The sequence below is a fragment of the Corvus hawaiiensis genome, assembly GCF_020740725.1.
Source record: "Corvus hawaiiensis isolate bCorHaw1 chromosome 37 unlocalized genomic scaffold, bCorHaw1.pri.cur SUPER_37d, whole genome shotgun sequence".
Classification (NCBI taxonomy): domain Eukaryota; kingdom Metazoa; phylum Chordata; class Aves; order Passeriformes; family Corvidae; genus Corvus; species Corvus hawaiiensis.
In genome coordinates, this window is record NW_025963265.1 from 40,465 (window position 1) to 60,580 (window position 20,116).

General features: G+C 64.5%; 4 protein-coding genes across 5 annotated transcripts; 2 read left to right on the forward strand and 2 right to left on the reverse strand.

Annotated features, from left to right (window-relative positions):
* Window positions 1-15: 15 nt before the first annotated feature.
* On the reverse strand, window positions 16-3,011 carry CD79A (CD79a molecule). 2 transcript variants are annotated; one of them, XM_048293245.1, is made up of 6 exons: window positions 2,955-3,011; window positions 2,156-2,665; window positions 1,027-1,443; window positions 839-957; window positions 366-431; window positions 16-268 (listed from the first exon to the last, which is right to left on the reverse strand). In XM_048293245.1, exons 2-6 carry the CDS (start codon window positions 2,238-2,240, stop codon window positions 155-157), a joined length of 801 nt encoding a protein of 266 aa, XP_048149202.1. In that variant the 5' UTR covers window positions 2,241-2,665; window positions 2,955-3,011; the 3' UTR covers window positions 16-154. The 2 variants fall into 2 exon arrangements, with proteins under 2 accessions (XP_048149202.1, XP_048149201.1); XM_048293244.1 differs by having other exon boundaries at window positions 366-434; window positions 2,955-3,009.
* On the forward strand, window positions 2,800-13,302 carry ARHGEF1 (Rho guanine nucleotide exchange factor 1). Its single transcript, XM_048293243.1, is given in 32 exon segments — window positions 2,800-2,994; window positions 3,367-3,416; window positions 3,851-3,934; window positions 4,013-4,126; window positions 4,401-4,499; window positions 4,591-4,633; window positions 4,852-4,957; window positions 5,033-5,173; window positions 5,695-5,724; window positions 5,829-5,931; window positions 6,019-6,100; window positions 6,211-6,249; window positions 6,592-6,765; window positions 6,839-6,935; window positions 7,462-7,473; window positions 7,706-7,842; window positions 8,157-8,306; window positions 8,309-8,341; window positions 8,760-8,906; window positions 9,000-9,082; window positions 9,334-9,459; window positions 9,862-9,976; window positions 10,062-10,162; window positions 10,580-10,657; window positions 10,987-11,062; window positions 11,162-11,280; window positions 11,282-11,330; window positions 11,763-11,792; window positions 11,795-11,849; window positions 12,036-12,143; window positions 12,574-12,631; window positions 13,215-13,302. Coding segments are annotated over 30 exon segments (2,598 nt in total). The 5' UTR covers window positions 2,800-2,994; window positions 3,367-3,386; the 3' UTR covers window positions 12,611-12,631; window positions 13,215-13,302.
* LOC125320811 (serine/threonine-protein phosphatase 1 regulatory subunit 10-like) lies at window positions 12,772-15,217 on the forward strand. The gene is made up of 6 exons (XM_048293240.1): window positions 12,772-12,790; window positions 13,065-13,361; window positions 13,679-13,840; window positions 14,215-14,372; window positions 14,632-14,693; window positions 14,796-15,217. Exons 1-5 carry the CDS (start codon window positions 12,772-12,774, stop codon window positions 14,686-14,688), a joined length of 693 nt encoding a protein of 230 aa, XP_048149197.1. The 3' UTR covers window positions 14,689-14,693; window positions 14,796-15,217.
* A 527-nt stretch (window positions 15,218-15,744) lies between these two features.
* Window positions 15,745-18,655, reverse strand: ERFL (ETS repressor factor like). The gene is given in 6 exon segments (XM_048293241.1): window positions 15,745-16,130; window positions 16,524-16,650; window positions 16,926-17,115; window positions 17,653-17,887; window positions 18,591-18,610; window positions 18,612-18,655. Coding segments are annotated over 6 exon segments (1,002 nt in total).
* Window positions 18,656-20,116: the final 1,461 nt, after the last annotated feature.

Below are 20,116 nucleotides of genomic sequence, written 5' to 3' on the forward strand. Positions count from 1 at the left end.
ATCATTGATGATTTATTAGCGATTCATCAGCTTTATTGGGAGGGGAGGAGGCAGCACGGCCTTCAGTTACCAAAGCAAAGCCTTTGGGGGGTGGGGGGCATGCAGGGGTTTGGGGAGGGGTCCTGTGGGATCCCACCCTGTTTTAGGGGGTCTTTTAAGGCTTCTCCAGGAGGCCGTCAGTGGTGGGGGGGGTCCCCACGTCCTGGTAGGTGGGTTGGACCCCCCGGGAAATGTCCTCGTACATGGAGCACTCATCCAGGTTCAGCCCCTGTGCAGGGGGAAATCAGGGTGAGTGGTTTAGTTTGGGGGTGATGGACCCCCCAGCCCCTTTTTTGGGGGGGCTCAGGGACTCTCCCCCCGGTCACCTCATAAAGATTTTCCTCCTCGCAGGATATTTTCTTGGGCTGGAGGAGCCGCTCGTTGGCCCAGCGCTTCTGGGAGGGGGGAAAAGAAGGGGTATGGGGGGAGTTTGGGGGACCCCCGGGGGGATTGGGGTGCTGGTGGGGGGGGGGGGGAATTGGGGGTCTCTGGGAGGGAATTAGGGGTGGCAGGGGGGAATTGGGGGTGCCGGAGGGAGATTGGAGGTGGTATAGAGGGAATTGGGGGGTCTCCAGGGGAAAAATTAAGGGTGGCAGGGGGTATTCAGGGGTACCAGGAAGGGGATTTATGGGTACGGCAGGGGGTATTTAGGGGTACCAGAACGGGATTTATGGGTACCCCTGAATAGCCAGGAGGAATTAGGGTTGTCAGGGCTGAAATAAGGGACACCAAGAACCAAAACCAGGGACACCAGGACCAGAATGAAGGGCGGGGGTCCCCCTTCTCGCCCCCTCCTCACCCTGAAGAGCAGCAGCAGCCCCGGCCCCGCGGCGCAGAGCAGCAGCAGCACCCCCTGCGCCGTCAGGATCCTGTTCTTGGTGGCCTCCCCCAGGTCCAGGAACGGCACTGGCACTGGCTCTGCCAGAGCAGGTGAGTCAGTCAGACCCCCAGAAACCCCCCAAATCCCTCCAAGAGACCCCCACTCACCACGGACCCGCACAAAAGTCCCACAGGAGCGTGCGGCCACCTTGCCGAACTCCACCCGGCAGAAGTAGAGCCCGCTGTGGTTGTGCTCCAGGTGCTGGAAGTTCAGCTTGGACAGATTGTCGCCACCAACCACCTCGAGACCCTTGCCCGAGGCCGACACCTCCTGGGGCCAGCTGCAGCTCCAGCTGTCGCCGCGGTAGCGCCGGGGACACACCTGCAGCCAGGTGACCTTGGCGGCCGCCGGCGCCTTGAAGCGGCACTCGAGGGTCAGGGGGTCCCCGAGGGCTCCGGAGCGGGAGGGGGGCCCGGGCCACACGTGGACCTCTGGCCAGGGGCCACAGGAGGGGCCAGAGCGAGGGGTGGTGTTCACAGCCAGGGAGGAAATCGGGGAATTGGTGTCGTTGTGGCACTTGGAACCTGTGACAACGAGGAGGTCATCGAGGGGCACTGACCCTGCTGGGGGGACACTGCAGACCACGGACCCCCATGGGCGGGGGTCTCACACAGGCACCCTGCAGGTGACACCAGGGGGTCCCCACAGCCCCCCTCTGGCCCTCCCCCGCCTCCGCCCCCGAGTTTCAGTTCCCACTGGGGACAGGAAGCTCCGGGGACAGTCCTGGGGGGTCCCAGGGGACACTCTGGCACAGGTGGCTGGGGGGAAGCAGTCGATGGTTTTGGGGTCCCCCAGAGACCCCTGCCGGGTTCGGGGATCCCCATGGGCATGGGTAACGGGCACTGGGGACCCGCTGTTAGACGCGTGAGGGGTGGGCACTGGTGGGACCCCCAAGATCCCCAGACCCAAGCCCTGGGACCCTGGAAGTGCTGAAGCACCCCAACCCAAATCCCGAGACCCCGGAAATGAGATCCTCAGGACTCCTGAGACCCCAGAAATGAGACTCTGAAACCCCCAGAGCCAAACCCTGAGATCCCTGAGACCGCTAAGACCTCCTGAGCCAAGCCCTCAGACCCTGGAACTCCTGAAACCCCCAGACCCAAACACAGAGACCCTCTGAGACCCCCAGGACCCAAACCACGGCACTCCAGAACCCATAAAACCCCCCAGATCCAAACTCAAACCCTGAGACTCCTGAAACCCCCCAGACCCAACCTCCCCCCCCCGCAGTGATACCTGGGAGGAGGAGGAGGAGGATGAGGAGGAGGCTCGGGACCCCCTGTTTTGGGGCAGCCCCCCAGGTTTGGGGAGCGGCCTCCATCAGCTGCGTCCGCACAGGCCTTGAAGGAGATTTGCCCCAGTGCCCCGAGGGGAGGGAAATGGGGGGCCCCGCCCCATAGCCTTCCCAAAAAATCCCCTGGGACCTCAGAGCGGGGGATTAGGGGGGCAGGCGGGGGGCTTGGGGAATTGAGGGTCTCAGTGTTGGGGTGTTGGGATTTGGGTTTGGGGTCTCAGCGGTCTGGGGGTCTGAGTAACGGGATGTCACGGTTTGGGTTTTGGGGTTCCTGCGGTCTCAGCCATGGGGTCTCAGGGTTTGGGTCGGGTGCTCTCAGGGCTCCTGGTGTCTCACGGTTTGGATCCGGGGGTCTCAGGGGTCTGGGGTGTCAAGGCTCGGGTCTGGGGGTTTCCTGGTGGTCTCAGGGGTCCCGGAACCGTGGGCATTTCCGGCATTGGAGTGGGGGGGGTCTGTTGGGGGGGTCCGTGGGTCACACCCCGTGGGGGGCTCCGTGTGTCACCCGCGGGGGTCCAGTGGGTCACACCCCGCGTGCCCCATCCCCGCGGGGGGGTCCCTGTGTCCCGGGGGGGGCCGCGGCCCCACCCCACTTCCTGCAGGAAGCTCCGGCCGCTCCGGCACCGCCGGGGCCGCGCTTTGTGTCCGCCCGGGAAACGCCTTTTTCCGCCCTCCCCCGCGCCCCGAAACACCCCGAAACACCCCAAAACACCACCCTAAACCCGCCCCTCCCCCGGACCCTACCCCCTCCATTTCCTGGATCGTTTCTCCAGCGCGGAAACAGGTACGTGAGGGGGGAGGAGGGGGCCGCTGGGTCATCCCCAAACTCCCCCTCAACCCCCCTAAAGCGTCCCCAAAGTTCCCCTTCACCCCCCCCCCCCCGGGGTCGCCCCCCGAATTCCCACGTGTGTCCCGCACCCCAAAGGGGTTTCCTGGGGGGGGGGGGGGGGGTCCGCCCTGGCCCCCTCGCCCCGCCCCCTTCTGAATGGGGCCCTTTGTGCTGCACCGGAGCCGCTTTGAGCGCGGCGCCGCCTCCTCCCCACCCGCGACCCCTCCCCAAAACCGCGCGGGCGGGGGGGCGGAGAAACCCCCCTAACCCCTGAGACACCCTCACCCCCCCCGCAAACCCTGAGACCCCCCTCAAACCCCTTCACAGGACGAGCCCCCCCCCCGAGCATGATGGAGCCGGAGGAGGCTTTTAATGGGGTGAGCGGTCCCCCCCCACCCCCGGCGGGTCCAGAGACCTCCCCCGAGATCCCGCGGTCACGGGGGGGTCCCGGGGGTCGCTGGGCCTTGGGGACCCCGCGGTTTTGGGGGGCTCAGGGGTCTTGGGGTTTTAGAATCTCGGGGGTCCCAAGATCGCAGGAGTCTGGGGGGGTCGGGGTCCCAAGATGTCTTTTCGGGGGGTCCCGGGGTCCTGGAGGTTTCTGGCATCCTGGAGTCTCAGTCTTGGGGTCACAGGATCTGGGGGAGTCCCGGCTTTGGGGAGTCCTGGTGGTCTCAGGGGGTGTTGGGGTGCCTGGGACTCTGGTGGTCAAGGGGGTCTCAGGGTCGGGGCTCCTGGGTGTATCCCGGGGGGCCTGGGGGACCCCACCAGCGCGCCCCAGAGCTCCCAAATCCCCCCTTCGCCCCGCCCCAAGCCCCCCTGCGCGGGTGCCCGCGGCCCTTCGGCCGCTACCATCATCGGCGCCGAGGACGAGGACTTTGAGAACGACATTGAGCCCGTGAGTGTGGGGAGGGGTCCCTGGGGGAATCCCCCGGGTTTGCCCCCCCAAATCCTGACCCCGTGCCCCCCTCCCCAGACCCCCGAGGAGCAGAACAGCCAATTCCAGAGCCTGGAGCTGCTGCGGCAGCATCCGCTCTCCCTCATGGCCTTCCTGCAGCACGTCGTGCTCCAGTTCGACTCCTGCCCCGTGGTGAGATGGGGAAGGGGCTCCCAGACCCGCCAGAGACCCCCCAGTATCGGGGGAGGGGGGGCGGTCCTGAGGGTGAAATTTCCCCGGGGGGGCACCCGAGGGTGGGAGGCTGAACCCTTGGAGTAACATCTTGTCTCTGTTCCCCGCTCCCCGCTGGCAGGGGCTGGAGCTGAGGTAAAATAGGGGAGGGGGGAAGGTTTGGGGGGGCTTGGGATTTCTTTGCGGGGGTTTGGGGTTTTTTTGGGGAGGTCACCCCATTTCCCCCCCCCCCCAGCTTTGCTACTTGCACGTGGACATGCTGCGGAGGATGAACCCCAAGGAGGGCAGGAAGCAATTCCTGGAATTCTGCCACTTGTTCCTGGACAAGGCGGGGGTGAGAGACCCCCCCCCCCCCAGACTCCCCGAGACCCCTCCCCACCCCTGGAATGGCCACGCCTGTCCTGACGACTCCCCCCCTCTGACAGCTCCTGCGGGTGCCCATCCCACACCATGTCCAGTTTGAACTGGGTGAGTGACACTGCAACTCCCAACCCCCCCCACGACCCCTTCCTCTTTTTGTGGGGTCCCAACCCCTCCAGCCCCAACCCTGCCGGAAACTCTGCCGGAAATGCGGTCGGGGCCGGAACCTCCCCGAGCTCCCAGAGCCAGGGAGGCTTTGGGGATCCCAAAAGTGGGGGGGTTACAAAGTGGGGAGGGGTCTCTACTGCCCCCCACCCCCCTCCCAGAACGGACCCGCCCGGAGCTGCTGTCGGAGGAGACCCAGCGGCGATTCCTGCAGGACATCCAGAATTTCCAGGAGCCGGAAATTTCCCGGCAGCTGGAAGACTTCAGGTCTCAAGTGGGGGATTTTGGGGTTAATTTGGGGGGGGGGGTTCTGGGGTCCCAACGCCTCGTGATCCCCCCCAGATCGAAGCGGCTGATGGGGATGACGCCGGGGGAGCAGGAGCTGTCGGAGCTGGAGGGGAGCCGCGCCCGGGATCCCTCGGGATGCGAATCCAGGGAGAAGCAGCTGGCGGAGCAGCTCCTGGCACGGCTCGAGGAGATGCAGTGAGTGGGGAGGGGGCTTCACCCGCGGGGTAACCCCCCGGGATCCATGGGGTGACCCCCCCCGGACCCCGCGTGGATCCCTGGATCCTCTCCCGGGCTGTTGAGATTTCGGTGGAATCCGTGGGAGCGCCTTTCCAAAAACTCGTCAATTCTCACTTAAACGCGAGTCCGGAAATTCACGGAACGCCCCTAAGTCTGGGGGAACGCCCCTAAATCCTTGGGACCACCCCCGGTTCATGGCGCTACTCGTAAATTTGTATAATCCCGCCCCGAACCCGTGTGTTCCTCATAACATCCTTGTAGTGCCGCCCAAATCCTCGTGGAACCCCCCCCCCAAATCCATGGAACCACCCCCTAAAACTGCATAACTCCTCCCCAAATCCCTATAAACTCCCCAAATCCATGGATTTGGAGCAGCCTCAGGTGGAATTTGGGGGGTCTGATAAGATTTAGGGGGGTCTCAGGTGGAATTTGGGGGGTCCCAGATGGAATTTGGGGCTCATCCTCTTCTCCCTCCGCAGCCTCACCATCTCTTCCGATGAGGAAAAAAGGTGAGGGGGGGGCTGGGAACACTTGAGGGGTCTCGAGTAGGTCTTAGGGGACCCCCAGGCCCCCCAATCCTCTCAGATCCTCCCCAATGCCCCCCCGCCCCCAGCTCCCTCATCTTCGGCGCCATCGTCACCTACATGAAATTCCTGGGGGTGAGGACCAAGGCGGGCGATGCCAAAAAATCCAAATCCAACTTTTTCCGTAAAAAGGTGAGACCGCCCCCACCCCCCAATTCCCCCAAACACCCACAGACCCCTATTGACACCCCCCCCCCCCCCGCCACCTTTTTCCTGCAGATTTCTGGGAAGGAGCCCCAGGGAAAGGCCCGGAAGGGGTTCAGCCTCCCCGGGGCAGCGCTTTGGGGTCGTGATGCTCATGGTGAGTGGGGGGCGTGGGAGACCCCTCCCCACCTCCTGCAGGACCCCCCCCCGGGTCCCTTTTTGCTCTCCCTCCTCTCAGCTGCCTCCTCTCCACGTTTTGTTTCGTAGGTGCCGAGTTCAGGCAAAGCAAAGGCCCCGAGAGTGAAGGTACCCCCGGAATCCCACCCCATTAATCCCCCCCCCCCGCCATGAGACCACCACCCCATTAATCCCCCCCACCCTGGGGGGCTCAGCTTTCCCCATTCCATTAATCCCCCACCCCATTTATCCGTTAATCCCTGGTCCTTGAGCCCTCCTACCCCACTGAGGATTCCCCCCCGTTGCCCCTCTTCATTAACCCCTCAGTATCCCCCCACCCCATTAAGCTCCCGCCCAATCCCCCGTCTTAACACGGAGGTCCCCAATGTTCAGGGGGGGTTTCACAACTCCCCAGACATTCTGGGGGGAGCCCTGGGGGACTTCCCCTGACCTCCCCCTCCCCCCCCTCAGCCGAGAAGCCCCCCCACCCCGAACGGAGGGGCCCGAGGGGGGCCGAGCGTATTGAGGGGGGGTCTTCCCGCCCCCCCCGCGGTGGGGGGGGCACCGCCGGGACACCTGACCCCCCCACAGGCCTGGCTGTCACTGTGACCCCCCCGGGCGGGGACAGCGCCGAGGCTGAGCCAGGTGAGGGGGGGTCTGTTTTGGGGGGTGGGAGTCTCATCCTGCCCCCACCTCACCCTAAACCCCCCTCATCCAGGGACAGACCCCCCGGGACCCTCGGAATTGGGGGACCCCCCACCGGAGCCCCACCCTGGGGAGCAGCACCCAGCAGAGGAGGGGGCTGAGAGTGAGAGGTAGGTGAGACCCCCCCCCCCCCCCCCCCATTTCGGGTGTGTGCCCCCCAACCCAAATTGTCCTCCCCAAATACCCCCCCAGAGGTAACCCCCTCCCCAAATTATCCCCCCACCCAAATTAACTCCTCCCAATTGACCCCCACAAATTTTTCCCCCCAATTAACTCCCTCCAAATTAACCCCCCCAAATTACCACCCACGAACTAATTCCCCCAGATTAACCCTCCTGCCAAAATTTGACCCCGTTTCTAAATTAAAGTCATCCCCAAATTATCCCCCTTCCTAAATTAACTCCCCGCTAATTAGTCCCCCCAAATTAACACCTCCCCCAAGATGGAACCCCTCATCCAAATGAACTCCCCCCCCCCAATTAACTTCCCCCTCAAATTAACCCCCCGAGGCTGTTGGGAGCTGAGACCCCCCCACACCTGCTGCCCCCTCCCCCCCCCGAATTAACCCCACCCCAAACTACCCCTCCCTGATGCTTTTGGGAGCCGGGACCCCCCCAAAATCAATTCTCTCCCCAGACGCCGCCTCAGGTTGGTGACCCCCCCCTTGCATGACCCCGGGGGGGCTCGGCATTGCCCCCCCCCCCAAGTTAACCAGCTAAGTACTTCCCTCACCCCGCATGGACCCCCCCACCCCAAAAATCACTCACCCTCTCCTCCCATCTCTCGCACGCCTCCCCCTTTCTGTGTCCGTCCTTGTCTCGTCCATGTCCCCCCTCCCCCCCCGGTTTTTTTTGTGGCTTTTTTGGGGCCCCCCCCTCAGGATTCCCGGGAAATTGGGGCGCTCCGAGAGCCTCCGGGTGCCCGAGCGACGCCGCTCCCAAAAAATGGGGGGGGGGGGGTCGCCAGCACCCCCCCCGCTCCCGCAGCAACGCCGACCTGCAGGGACCCCCCCCCCACGTAAGGTTGGGATTTGAGGGGAAAAAAGCCCAGGATTGGGGTTAGAACCCCGCAGGATTGGCATTAAAACTGCCCCAGTTTGAAATTTGGGGTGGGGCCACCCCCAGGATTGGTGTGAGACCCCCAGGTTTGGGGGGACTTCCACTGCAGGGGTTTTTAGTGGGGAGGGGTCACTCCAGGACAACCCAGTGGCATCTGGATTTGGTGGGAGGGTCTCCTCAGGACCCCTCCCATGGGATTTTTACCGGGAGGGGGCGCACTTAGGGCCCCCCCCCTAATTCCTCGATCCCTTCCCCCTCTCCCTCCTGCCCCAGCCTGGAGCCGGGGGGGCCCGGGGGGGGCGACCCCCCGCCCTTTCTGCCTCGGCAGCCTGAGGAGGCTCTGCCGCGCCTGGAGCCGGAGCTGGAGCAGGAGCCCGCCGGCCTGGCGGGAGCTCGCGGCCCCCGACGCCCTCCTCAGGCTGCCCAGCGTGAGGTGCGGCGCCAGGAGGTCATCAACGGTGAGTGGGACCCCAAAAACCACCCCAAAAAACCGCTTGTCACCCCCAAAAAACCCCCCAGGACCCCCCCCAAAACCTCTTAAACCCACCAGCACCCCAAAACACCACCAAATCCCCCTCCTCGTTATCCCAGATGAGGTGCAGAGACAGGAAGGTCATCAACAGTGAGGGGAACCCCAAAACTGACCCCAAAAATCATTTCAGCACCCCCAGAAACCACCCGAGGACCCCCCAAATCCCCCCTAGAGCTGCTCCTGATAGAGCTGTGGGAGCTCTTAGAGCTTCCCCAATCTCCCCCAAAACGCCCCAAAATCCCTCTGAGACCCCCCCAAAATCCCTCAGTAATCCTCCAAAGACCCTCTAGGCCCTCCCCAAATCACTCAGGACCCCCCAAAAACTGCCAAACCCGCTGTTCCAGAGCTGTTCCTGACGGAACACGCGCACGTGCGGATGCTGCGGGTGCTGCTGGAGCTCTTCTACCAGCCCATGCTCCGCGAGGGGTTTTTCGACGAGCAGGAGCTCTCCAACATCTTCCCGAGCCTCGAGGACCTTGTGGAGGTTCATAGTGAGTCGGGGGGGGGGTCCCGTGGCGCTCCCCAGGGGGGATTTTGGGGGCTTTTTTTTGGAGGGAGTGCGACCCCCCCTTGTCCTGTCCCAGCTTTGTTCCTCGACAGCCTCAAGAAGCTGCGGGAGGAGAGTGGCTTCATCATCGCCGAGATTGGGGACGTGCTGCTGGCCAGGGTGGGGTTTTGGGGTTTTTTGGGGGGGTTTTGGGGCGTCGGGGTGGGAACGGGGTTGCTCGGGGGAGCGTCTCTGAGTCTGGGGGTCCGTGGGAGCACAGGGGGGCTCGTGTTTGAGTCTGGGGTCCCACACACGTTCTCGGGGTCCCCCAGTGATTTTGGGGAGGTCTCACCCGAGCCTCGGGGGTCTCACCGATAGTTCTGGGGTGTCCCCGAGGTTCGGGGGGCCCCCTCTGCCCCCCCACCCCCCAGTTTGAGGGCACCGAGGGCAGCTGGTTCCAGAAGATCTCGGCGCGGTTCTGCAGCCGCCAGAGCTTCGCCCTGGAGCAGCTCAAGGCCAAGCAGAGGAAGGACACCAGGTTCAACCTGTTCATCCAGGTACCCGAAACCCCCCCGGGACGCCCCAAAAACACCCCACAGCCACCCCAAAATGTCGGGGGGGGGGGGGGTTTGAGGGTCAGCGCGAGGACACGAGGTTTGATCAGTTCACCCAAGTACCCCAAAAACGTCCCCCAGGACTCTGAAATATACCCCTGGGGACCCCAAAAATACACCCCGAGTGTCCCAAAAAATCTGCAGTGGGTCTGGGGTTATTTTAGCGGTGATTTGGGGGGGGGAGGTCAGAGGGGGTTTGGGGTGGTCAGCTGGAGAACACAAGGTTTGGTAAGTTCATCCAGATACCCCCAAAAACACGCCCTGGGGCTCCCAAAAACACCCTCTGGGGGTCCCCAAAAACCCCGGGTACCCAAAACCCTCCCCAAATCTCTCTGGGCCTCCCAGGAGGCCGAGAGCCGCCCGCGGTGCCGGCGGCTGCAGCTCAAGGACATCATTCCCACGGAGATGCAGCGGCTCACCAAGTACCCCCTGCTCCTGCTCAGCATCACCAAATGCACGGGTGAGTGGTCCCAAAACCCTCCAGAACCCCAAAAAGCACCCGAACCCCAAAAAAACCCCGTTCTGAGTCCCCAAATCCCTCCTAGAAGTTGCAGCTGAGCGGGCCAAGGTGGAGCAGGCGGCCGAGTGCTGCCGCCAGATCCTCAACCACGTCAACCAGGAGGTCCGGGACATGGAGAACCTCATGGTAGGACCCCCAAAATCCGCCACAAAACCCCTGGGAACCCCCCAAAATGCCCCAAATCCGTGGTGGGATCACCCACCTGCAATGCCCCTCCTTCACCTGCTGAGGATGCCAGCGCCTCACACATCCTCAGACCCGCTCCGGGACTCTCAGAATCTTCCCTGGGACCCCCCACATTCCCTCTGAACCCCCCCTCGGTTTTCCAAGAACCCCTTGGGACCCTCCAAGGTCCCCCAGAGCCCCCACAGGACTCCCCCAGATCTTTCCTGGGACCCCTCGTTCAGCGGTGTCTGCAATGCCCCCTCTTCACCTGCAGAGGGCGCCATAACCCTCCCAAATTCCCACCGGGACCTCCCAAATTCCCACCGGGACCTCCCAAATTCCCCCTGGGACTCCCAAATTCGCCCTGTACCCCTGCAGAAGCTCAAGGATTACCAGCGGCGCCTCGACCTCTCCAACCTGAAGCAGAGCACGGACCCCCTGCTGAGCGAGTTCAAGGTGAAGGGGGGGTCCCAGGACCCCCGAATTCATCCCAAACCCCCCCGTTTTCCCACTCTGACAACCCCAAACCCCCAGATCCCCATAAATCCTATCCCAAACCCCCTAACTCCCCAAAATCCTCCTAAATCCCATTCCAATTCCCCTCCCTGATCCCTCCAGACCCTTCTGAGCTGCCCCCCAAAGCTCCCCAAGCCCCCCAGTTCCCGCAGACCACCGACACCAGTCACCCCCAGACCTCCCCCAACTCCCTCAAATCACCCCCAAACAACCCGAAATCCCCTCCAAACCCCCCAAAACCTCCCAAAAAAACCCCCAAATCCCCCCAGAACACCGACATCACCAAGCGCACCCTGGTGCACGAGGGGCCCCTGACCTGGCGCGTCACCCGCGACAAGGCCGTGGGTGAGCACACTTTGAGGGGGGTGGAATCCCCAAAATTCGGGGGGGAGAGGTTCCTGCGACCCCTCTACCGACCGCCCTGAATTTCGGGGGGCCCCGCAGAGGTGCAGGTGCTGCTGCTGGACGATCTGCTGGTGCTGCTGCAGCGGCAGGAGGAGCGGCTGGTGCTGCGCTGCCACAGCCGCGCGCTCACCCCCGCGCCCGACGGGAAGCAGATGCTGAGCCCCGGTGATCCGCCTGCGCTCGGCCATGACCCGCGAGGTGGCCACAGGTGCGGGACGGCGACTCCTGGGGGGGGCTCGCCCCGAGTTCTGGAGCGCTCGCCTCAGTTTGAGGGAGTTCGGCTCGGTTTGGGGGAGCCTGGCTCGGTTTGGGCTCGCTGGCGGCACTCTGGGCTTGTTTTGGGGCCCGCGGGGTTTTGGAGCGTGTAGGGGGTCTTTTTGGGGCACCTGGCGGTTCTTTCGGGGGCCTGGGGGTTGTTTTTGGGGTGCAGGGGTTGCTTTTGGCATTTAGGGGTTCATTTTGGGGGCACTCAGGGCTGATTTTGGGACGCTTGGGGCTCGTTTGAGGCTGATTTTAGGAGCTGTGGGCTCACTCTGAGCCGCTCAAGGCTCAGTTTTGGGGGTCCTGGGCTTTTTTGGGGGATCCGGCACAGGGGTGTACCCCAATCCCCCATGACCTCCCAAATTTTGCTCCCCCCTAGACCACAAGGCCTTTTACGTCATCATCAGCTGGAAAACGGCGCCCAGATTTACGAGCTGGTGGCCCAGAGCGTCTCCGAGAGGAAAAAGTGAGGGAGGGGCGGCTTTTGGGGGGGGTCATGGGGGGGCTTGGGGGGTTCTGAGGGGAGGGTTGGGGGTCCCTGGTGGGATTTTGAGGGTCTTGGAAGGGTGATTGGGGGCCTTGGGGGTCCTGCGGTTTTTTGGGGGGGTCCTGGGGGGAATTTGGGGGGTCCTGATCCCCCCGACCCCCCCAGCTGGTGCAGCATCATCAGTGACACTGCGGGGTCCCTCAAACTGCCGGGGTCCCACCGGGCCAAGGCGGCGCGGGCCGGGGGGGGACATGGCCCCCAGGGCCACCTGGAGTGAGTAAAAACCCCAAAAACACCCCAAAACTGCACCCAGAGACCCCAAATCCCTGAAGAACTGACCCAGAAACCCCAAAACCCCCACAGGGCCACCTGGGATGAGTAACAGCCCCCAAAAACTGCAAAAATCCACAGAGACCCCAAAATCCACCCAAACATCCCCCAGGCCATCTGGAGAGAGTGAAACCCCAAAAAAAAAACCCCGAAAAACGCACCCAGCCACCCCCAAAACCCCACCCACACCCCCCAAAACCACCCCAAAACCCACCCAGCACCCCCCAAACCCCTGTCCTGAGCCAGCCCCAGCCCCTAACTCCCCCCAGAGCCCCCCCCCAGAATCCCCCTGGATAACCAGGGGGGCCTTTTGGGGGGATTTGGGGTGGTTTTGGGTCTCTGCTGACCCTCCCCCCCCGCCCCCCCCCACCAGTTACCGGGACCCCTCTGAAAATGGTGGGGGGCCCTGAAGGAGCCACTACCCCTGGGCGGTAAGTGGGGGGTCTTTGGGGGGCTTTGGGGGCTTTTTGGAGGGTGTTGGGGTTTTAGGGGTCTTGGAGAGGGGGTTTGGGGTATCCTGGGTGGGTTTTGGGGAATCTTGAGGGTCCTGGTTTGGAGGGTCTGGGGAAAAATGGGGGTCGTGGGGGGCTGTTTGGGGAAGTTTTGGTGTTCTGGGAGAGGTTTGGGGCAGTTTGGGAGGTCCCAGGGGTGGTTTTGGGGTTCGTGGGGGGGGATTTGGGTTGGACTTGGGAGTGTCCCAGGAGTAGGAGAAGGACGGGGCTGTGGAAGGCACCGAATTCGGGCAGGTTTGGGAGTCCTGGGGGTAAAAACCCCCCAAAACAGCAAAAATCCACCCAGAGACCCAAAAAGCCCTGAAAAACTGACCCAGGAATTCCCAAAACCCCCAGGGCCACCTGGAGTGAGTAAAAATCCCCCAAAACCCACCGCAGAGGCCCAAAAAGGGGGGGCTTTGGAGCGTCCCGGGTGGTTCTTGGGATTCCCGTGTGGTTTTTGGGTCTTCCCAGGGTTGTTTTGGGGGTGTCCCTGGGGGGTCTCAGCCCGTGTCCCCCCCAGAGCGGGAAAAGGATGGGGCCGTGGAAGGCACTGAATTCGGGGGCCCCCCCGAGAAACGTGAGGCCGAGAGAGGGGGCCTGGGGGGGCTCCCCCAACCCCCCCGTGGTCCAGAGGGGGGGGGGCTGGCGGCCGCTGCCCTGCAGAGAGGTGAGACCCCTCCCCCAAAGTCATCTGCAACCCCCCGTTGACATCCCCCTGAGCCTCAAAACCCCCCTAAAACGACCCAAAACCTCCCAAAACCCAACCGGAACTGTCCCAAATACCCCCAAAAACCCACCCAAAACCCACCCAACCCCCCCATCCTCCCCCCAGACCCACCCCCAAAACACCCCAAAACCCACCCAAACCCCCCCAATGCCCCCTCAAAACCCCACCCAGACACTCCCCAAACCCCCCCAAATTCCCTCTAGACCCCCTCCAAAATTTCCCCTAAAAGCCCCCCCCCCTTTTCCGTGCCCCCCCAGTGGCCGCGCTGCGGCAGCTGCTGCGGGCGGGGGGGGGCCACGGGGACCCCTCCGAGCAGGATTTGGGGGGGGGTCCCGGCGCGGCCCCCCCCGAGCAGGAGCGGAGACACGCGGGAGATGGGGCCGAGAGCGACGGCGAGCGCCCCGAGGGGGGGGCCGCAGGTGGGGGGAGGGGGCACCGAAATTTGGGGAGGGGGTCAGAGAAAAGGGGGGGGGGGGGAATGCTGCGGGGGCGTCAAAAAAGGGGAAGAGGGAGACAAAAAAAGGGGGTGGGGGCTCGGGGAGGGGGGCAGGGAAAGGGAGGCCGCGGGAGGGGGGGGGGCCCAAATTTCGGGAGGGGGTCAAGGAAGGGGGGAGGGGTCTGCAGGCGCGGGGGGGGGTTGGAGGGGGTAAAAAATGGGGAGGGGTCAAGGGGGAGGGTCAGAGAAACGAGCGCTGCGGGGGGGCACTGGAACTTGGGGAGGGGGTGTCCAGGTTGTGGGGGAGGGTCCTGACTTCCATTGTGTGACCCCCCCCCCCCTTTAAATCTCTTGCAGGGGCGGCCCCCAGCGGCCCCTGGGGGACTCCGGGGGCGCTGCCCGAGGCAGGGGGTCCCGAGCAGAGCCCACCCCCCAATTTGGGGCTGTCCCCGGGCCCAGCAGCCTGGCTGGGGGCTGAACTGGGAGCACTGGAGGAGGCCCTGAGGGGGCTCAAGGTGAGGGGGGAGCACGGGGGGGGCCAGGGCGGTGTTCCGGGGAGTTTTTGGAGGGCCTGGGGGGGCTGTGACCCTCGGCAAAAGCGGGGGTAGAGACTCCCGTGCTCCCAAAAGAGGGTTTGGGGGTCTCTGCCCCACACAAAAAGGGGTGTAGGGACCCCTCTGGTGTAGCTGGGACCCCCCGTAACGGGATTGAGGGGGGGTCTTTCCCTCCCCAAGAGGGGTGTGGACCCCCCCAACAACCGTCCGTCCCCCCCAGGAAATCGAGGACCATTACTGGCAGCTCTTCCTGGCCAAGCGCAGCGTCTTCACGTGAGGGAGGTGAGGGGAGGGGGCTGCAGCTCGGAGAGGGGTCCGGAGGTCTCCCTTCGCCCCCCCCTGACCTCCCCTTCCCCCCCCCCCCCCCCCCCAAAAACCCCCCAGGACGATTCGCGACCCCCCCTCAATTCGGGGCTGCAGTTCCTGGAGCCGCCACCGGAGGGCGACAAACGCCGAGCCTGAAGTTTTTGGGGAGGGGTCTCCAAGCCCCCCCCCCCCCCTTTTTTATTTTATTTTGGGGCGGGGGGGTCCCCCCACATCCCGCTCTGGGGGGCTCCCCCCGCTGCCCCTCCTGCGCTGTTTGTTTTGGTTTTATACATTTGCTGCGATTTTATATGAATTTATATATGGAGGGGGGGAGACCCCCTTCCCAATTTTAGTGCTGGGGGTGGGCATGGTGATGTACATAACTTTGGGGGTGGGGGCGTCACAAAACACCCCCTCCCCGCCGCTCCTCCCGCCCCACAGTGTGGGTGGAAAACCAAAGAATTTGGGAAAATGCCAAATAAAGTCAAGGTTGCTTCTGCCGCACTGAGGTTTTTTTGGTGGGGGGGGAGGACAGCGGAGACCCCTCCCCAATCCAGCAGGACATCCCCCACGCCAACACCCCCTCCCCCCCCCCCGAAATAAAACGAGGCCGAGCGAGGGGTCTTTTATTGCTTGAGCAGCCGCCGGGGCGGCGGGGGGGGGAGGGGTATTTACATGGGGGGGGGAGGTGGGGGGCGCAAGAATTTGGGGAGGGGTCTTTTGGGGGGGCTCGTTCCTCCATCACAACGACACAAGCGAGGGTAGGGGGGGCACAACCATATTGCACTTCCAACGGGGGGTTAAAAAGGGGGGGGCACAAAGTCACCCCCTCCCCAAAATCAGCGGGGGGGAAGGGGGAGGGGGCGGGGCGGGGGGCGGATCCCGGGATTTCGGGGGGGGAGTCAGGGCTGGATGGACCCCTCCCCCCCAATTTAGGGGGAGTCCGGGTCGAACATGGGACCCTCCACCCAATTTACGGGGGGGTGGGGGCTGAATGTGGTACCCCCCCCCCCCCCCCGGAGGTCTCTCAGGTACGGGCGGGGCCCTTCCCGCGGGCGGGGGGCTGCGCTGGGGGGGGGCTCTGGGGCGGGGGAGGGGTCTCGGCCTCGTCCCCCGAGCTCGCCCCCCCCCCGTCCGTCACTTCCAGCTCCGAGTCCGACCCCTCCCCCACCGCCCCTGCTCCCCCTCCGGCGTGGGGGGGCGCGGGGGGCGCGGGGGGCGCGGGGGGAGGGGGCGGCAGGTAGAAGGGGGGGGGATAGAGCGCGGCCGGGGGGGGCAGCTTGGCGGGGGGGGGGCAGCGGCAGCGCCCCAGGCAGGTACGACCCCCACCCCCCAGGGGTACTCGGGGAGGGGGGGCCGCCCGTAGCCCCCCTCCCCCCAAAAGCGCCGGAGCCTTCGAGTACCCCGAGAGACCTGCGGGGAATTTGGGGAGGGGGGCGTCAGGGGGTTACGGGGTCATTCGGGGGGGGCGGGGTCCCACCGGTGGGGGTGGGGACCCACACTGGATTTGGGGGGGGACGTTTTAGGGGTCCCTGCCCTGTTGTGAGGTCCTCGTTTTGGTGGTCCCATTCCCGCCCGTTTTTGGGGGGGGGTGTCCCTATTTTGGGGGTCCCATTCCCATTTCGGGATCCCATCCCGCTGCCCCCCACCCCCCATTCTGGGGGTCCGAGTCCCGGTGTCGTCCTCCCCCCCCCCCCCCATTCTGGGGTCCTGTTCAGGGGTCCCATCCCGGTGTCCCCCTCCCCCTTTGGGGGTCCATTCCCGGTGTCCCCCCCACCCCATTTCGGGGGTCGCGCCTCCCCTCACCGGAGCCCAGGAAGGGCACAGCTGCCTCCAGCCGCAGCTTCTCGGGGGTCTCGGGGGGTCTCTCGAAGAGGGGGGGGCGCCCGGGGGGGTCGGCGGGGCGGGGGGCGCAGAACAGCGACTGCAGCGTCTGGGGGGGGGGGCGGGGGGAGCTGAATTTGGGGAGGGGGCCGCGGGAGGCCCTCCCTGTGCCCCGCAGTGCTGCGGGGATGGCTCCAGGTGGAGACCCCTCCCCAGTTCCCCCCGTGTCTCACTCAGAGCCCCCCCAGTTCCCCCAGCACCTCGGGGGAGGCTCTGACTGAAGCCCCCTCCTCAATTCCCCCCCGTATCTCACTCAGAGCCCCCCCAGCACCTCGGGGGCAGGCCCCCAGCGAAGCCCCCTCCCCTCTTCTGCCCCCGCCGTACCTCGGGGGTGATGGGGGCGCACTCGGGGCCGGGGGCGGCGGCGGGGCAGGGCCCGGGGGTCAGCAGGAGCGGAGCCCCCCCCCCCAGTTCCAGGAGGGGGTAGTTGACCAGCACCACCTTGCTGAAGTTGAACTTGTAGGTGAAGCGCTTGCCCTTGGTCTTGTGCAGGATCCGCTTGTTGTAGTAATACCTGGGGAGGGGGCGCGGCCTGGCTGGGACCCCCCGCCACCCCCCGGAACCGCCCGGGGCCGCCCCAGTTCGGCCAAGTGTCCGGAGTGCCGGTTCCCAGTATGCCCAGTATTGTCAACACCATGAGACCACCGATGCCCCCCGTACCTGTCGGCACCCCCCCAGGACCCCCGAGAGATCCCACAGAGCCCCCCCAAACCTCCCCAGTGGCCCCCAGCGGCCCCTGGGGGTTCCGGGATCGTTCTGGGGGTGCCCGGGATAAGGATTGGGGTTCCAGGGGGTGCCGGAGTTGGGGATTGGGGGTGCCTGGGGAGTTTTTGGGTTCCCAGGTGGGTCTAGGGGTCCCGGGATCAGCCCGGGGGTCCCCGGGATGGGGATTTGGGCCGTCCCCTGACCTGAGCTCGTCACGGTTCGTGTGGGGCTGCCCTCGTGTCCCCCCAGTGTCCCCAGTGGCCGGTGTCCCCCGGCTCCCAGCCGACTCTGGGGATCCCGGGACGGCTTTGAGGGTCCCGGGGACGGGGATTTGGGGTCCCCTGACCTGAGGGCGCGGCTGAGCTTGTCGTAGTTCATGTGGGGCTTGCACTTGCGCACCCCCCACAGCCGGGCCACCTCGTCGGGGTCCTTGATGACGAACTCGCCGTAGTCGCCCTGCCAGGCGATGACCTCGCGGTACTGCTCCTGCCGCAGCAGCTCCAGGATGAAGTGCCAGAGCTGGATCTGCCGCGAGCCGGGGCTCGACTCCGCCTTGTACGCCCACTCGGGGAACGCGAACCCTGCGGGGACGGCGGGGACATGGCTGGGACATCGTCAGCGTGACGCCATCGCCGCTGTGACGTCATCGCTGTGACCTCCTCGCTGTGACAGCAGCGGGACATCAGCAGTGTGACATCATCGCTGTGACATCATCGCTGTGACATCATCGCTGGGACATCGTCAGCGTGACGCCATCGTCGCTGTGACGTCATCGCTGTGACCTCGCTGTGACAGCAGCGGGACATCAGCAGTGTGACATCAGCAGTGTGACATCATCGCTGTGACATCGTCAGCGTGACGCCCATCGCCGCTGTGACGTCATCGCTGGGACATCCTAGCTGTGACAGCAGCGGGACATCAGCAGTGTCCCCTCCTGTGCCCGCTCGGGAACGCGAACCCTGCGGGAACGGCGGGGACATGGCTGGGACAGCAGTGACATCATCAGTGTGACAGCAATGGCGTCATCACTGTGACAGCGGCAGTGACGTCATCAGTGTGACATAATTGCTGTGGCATCATCAGTGTCCCCTCCTGTGCCCACTCAGAGAACACGAACCCTGCAGGGACAATGGGGACGTCACCTGGATCCCATGTGGGGCAGGATTTGGGGGTTCCAAGCGTGTCCTGGGGTCCCCAGGTGTGTCCATGACTCCGGGGGGTCCCAGGTGTGCCCCAGCTGCTTCCCAGGTGTGTCCCCTCCCCGCCCGGGAGTCCCGGGCCTACCTGGGGTCCAGAGCCGCGGGCACCGGGGCCGTGAGGAGCAGGTCGGACACGCAGGCGCAGTCCATGACGGGGGGGGTCACACCTGCAGGGGGGGAATTCGTGGGTTTGGGGTGAATTCGGGAGGGTTTGCGGTGAATTCGGGAGAGTTTGCGGTGAATTTGGGAGGGTTTGCGGTGAATTCGGGAGGGTTTGCGGTGAATTCGGGAGGGTTTGCAGTGAATTTGGGAGGGTTTGTGGTGAATTCGGGAGGGTTTGCGGTGAATTCGGGAGGGTTTGCGGTGAATTTGGGAGGGTTTGTGGTGAATTCGGGAGGGTTTGCGGTGAATTCGGGAGGGTTTGCGGTGAATTCGGGAGGGTTTGCGGTGAATTTGGGGGGTCGAGGTAAATTTGGGGGCCCGGGGGGGGGGGGGGGGCGTTTGAGGGCGTGGGAGCGGATTTAGAGCGGGTGGGAGAAGATTTTGGGGTTCAGAGGGGGATTTTGGGGTTCAGAGGGGGATTTCGAGGTGCGTTTGGGGTGAGTTCAGGAGTGCAGGGGAGGATTTGAGGGGGGTGGGAGGAGATTTTGGGACACGGGGGCACAGGGCGGGGATTTAGGGGCAGATTTGGGGGCCGGGGGCAGATTTAGGGGCACGGGAGGGGATTTAGGGGGGGTTTTATGGACACAGGGGCAGCTTTAGGGGCACATTCCGTGATTTCGGGCCACGGCCGCGCTTCCCCTCCTCCACCCCCCTCTCCTCTCCCCCGCCCCTCCCCCCCCGGTGCCCCCCGGCAGCGGCGCCGCTCCCTCCTCGTTATTTGGGATTTCGGGATTCGCCGCTTTTCAAGTGGGTTTGGGGTTTTTTTCTCATCGCGTTAACGACCCGCGCTGGGAATTGGGGCCCGCGGCCACCGCCGGGCACGGACACCCCTATAGGGGCACGGACCCCTTTATAGACACACAGAGACCCTATAGAAACACAGAGACCCTATATAAACACGCACATCCCTTATGCACACACAGACCCCCCCGCATATGCGCAGAGAGATCCCTTAAACACACACAAATCCCCTATAGACCCGCATCCCTCATGGACAGAACCGCCCGTTGTGCACACACGGACCCCCTATAGACACAAATCCCCTATAGATCCACAGACCCTTTAGATACGCACAGACCCCCTATAGACACAGACCCCTCAAACACAGAGACCCCTCAAACCCGCATCTGTAGGCCCCCTATAGACACCCCCCTCAAACACGCAGACCCCCAAGCACCCCCTACCCACCCCCACAGACCCCTCAGACACCCACAAACCGCCCCTATGGACCCCCAAACCCTCCTAGAGACCCCTAAACCCCGGCCGCAGACCCCAAATCCCTCCCTGTAGATCCCAAATCCCCCCTGAACTCCGCAAAACTGCCCCAAAACGCGCCTAAAGACCCTCAGTCACCCCCTATATCCTCCCAAGCCCCCCCCACAGACCCCCAAACCCTTCCCCCCCGTTCCCACGGCCCCTCCCCCCGCCCCCTCATGAATTATTCATGAT

Excerpts from the sequence above, each read along its gene's own strand:
- CD79A (XM_048293244.1), bottom strand. The coding sequence starts at position 2,240 with ATGGAGGCCGCTCCCCAAACCTGGGGGGCTGCCCCAAAACAGGGGGTC. Across the intron at positions 1,444-2,155 it reads CCTCCTCCTCCTCCTCCCAG|GTTCCAAGTGCCACAACGAC; the intron begins GTATCACTGCGG and ends TCGTTGTCACAG. Across the intron at positions 958-1,026 it reads GACTTTTGTGCGGGTCCGTG|AGCCAGTGCCAGTGCCGTTC; the intron begins GTGAGTGGGGGT and ends CTGCTCTGGCAG.
- LOC125320811 (XM_048293240.1), top strand. Across the intron at positions 13,362-13,678 it reads GGCCGCTGCCCTGCAGAGAG|TGGCCGCGCTGCGGCAGCTG; the intron begins GTGAGACCCCTC and ends GTGCCCCCCCAG. Across the intron at positions 13,841-14,214 it reads CCCCGAGGGGGGGGCCGCAG|GGGCGGCCCCCAGCGGCCCC; the intron begins GTGGGGGGAGGG and ends AATCTCTTGCAG.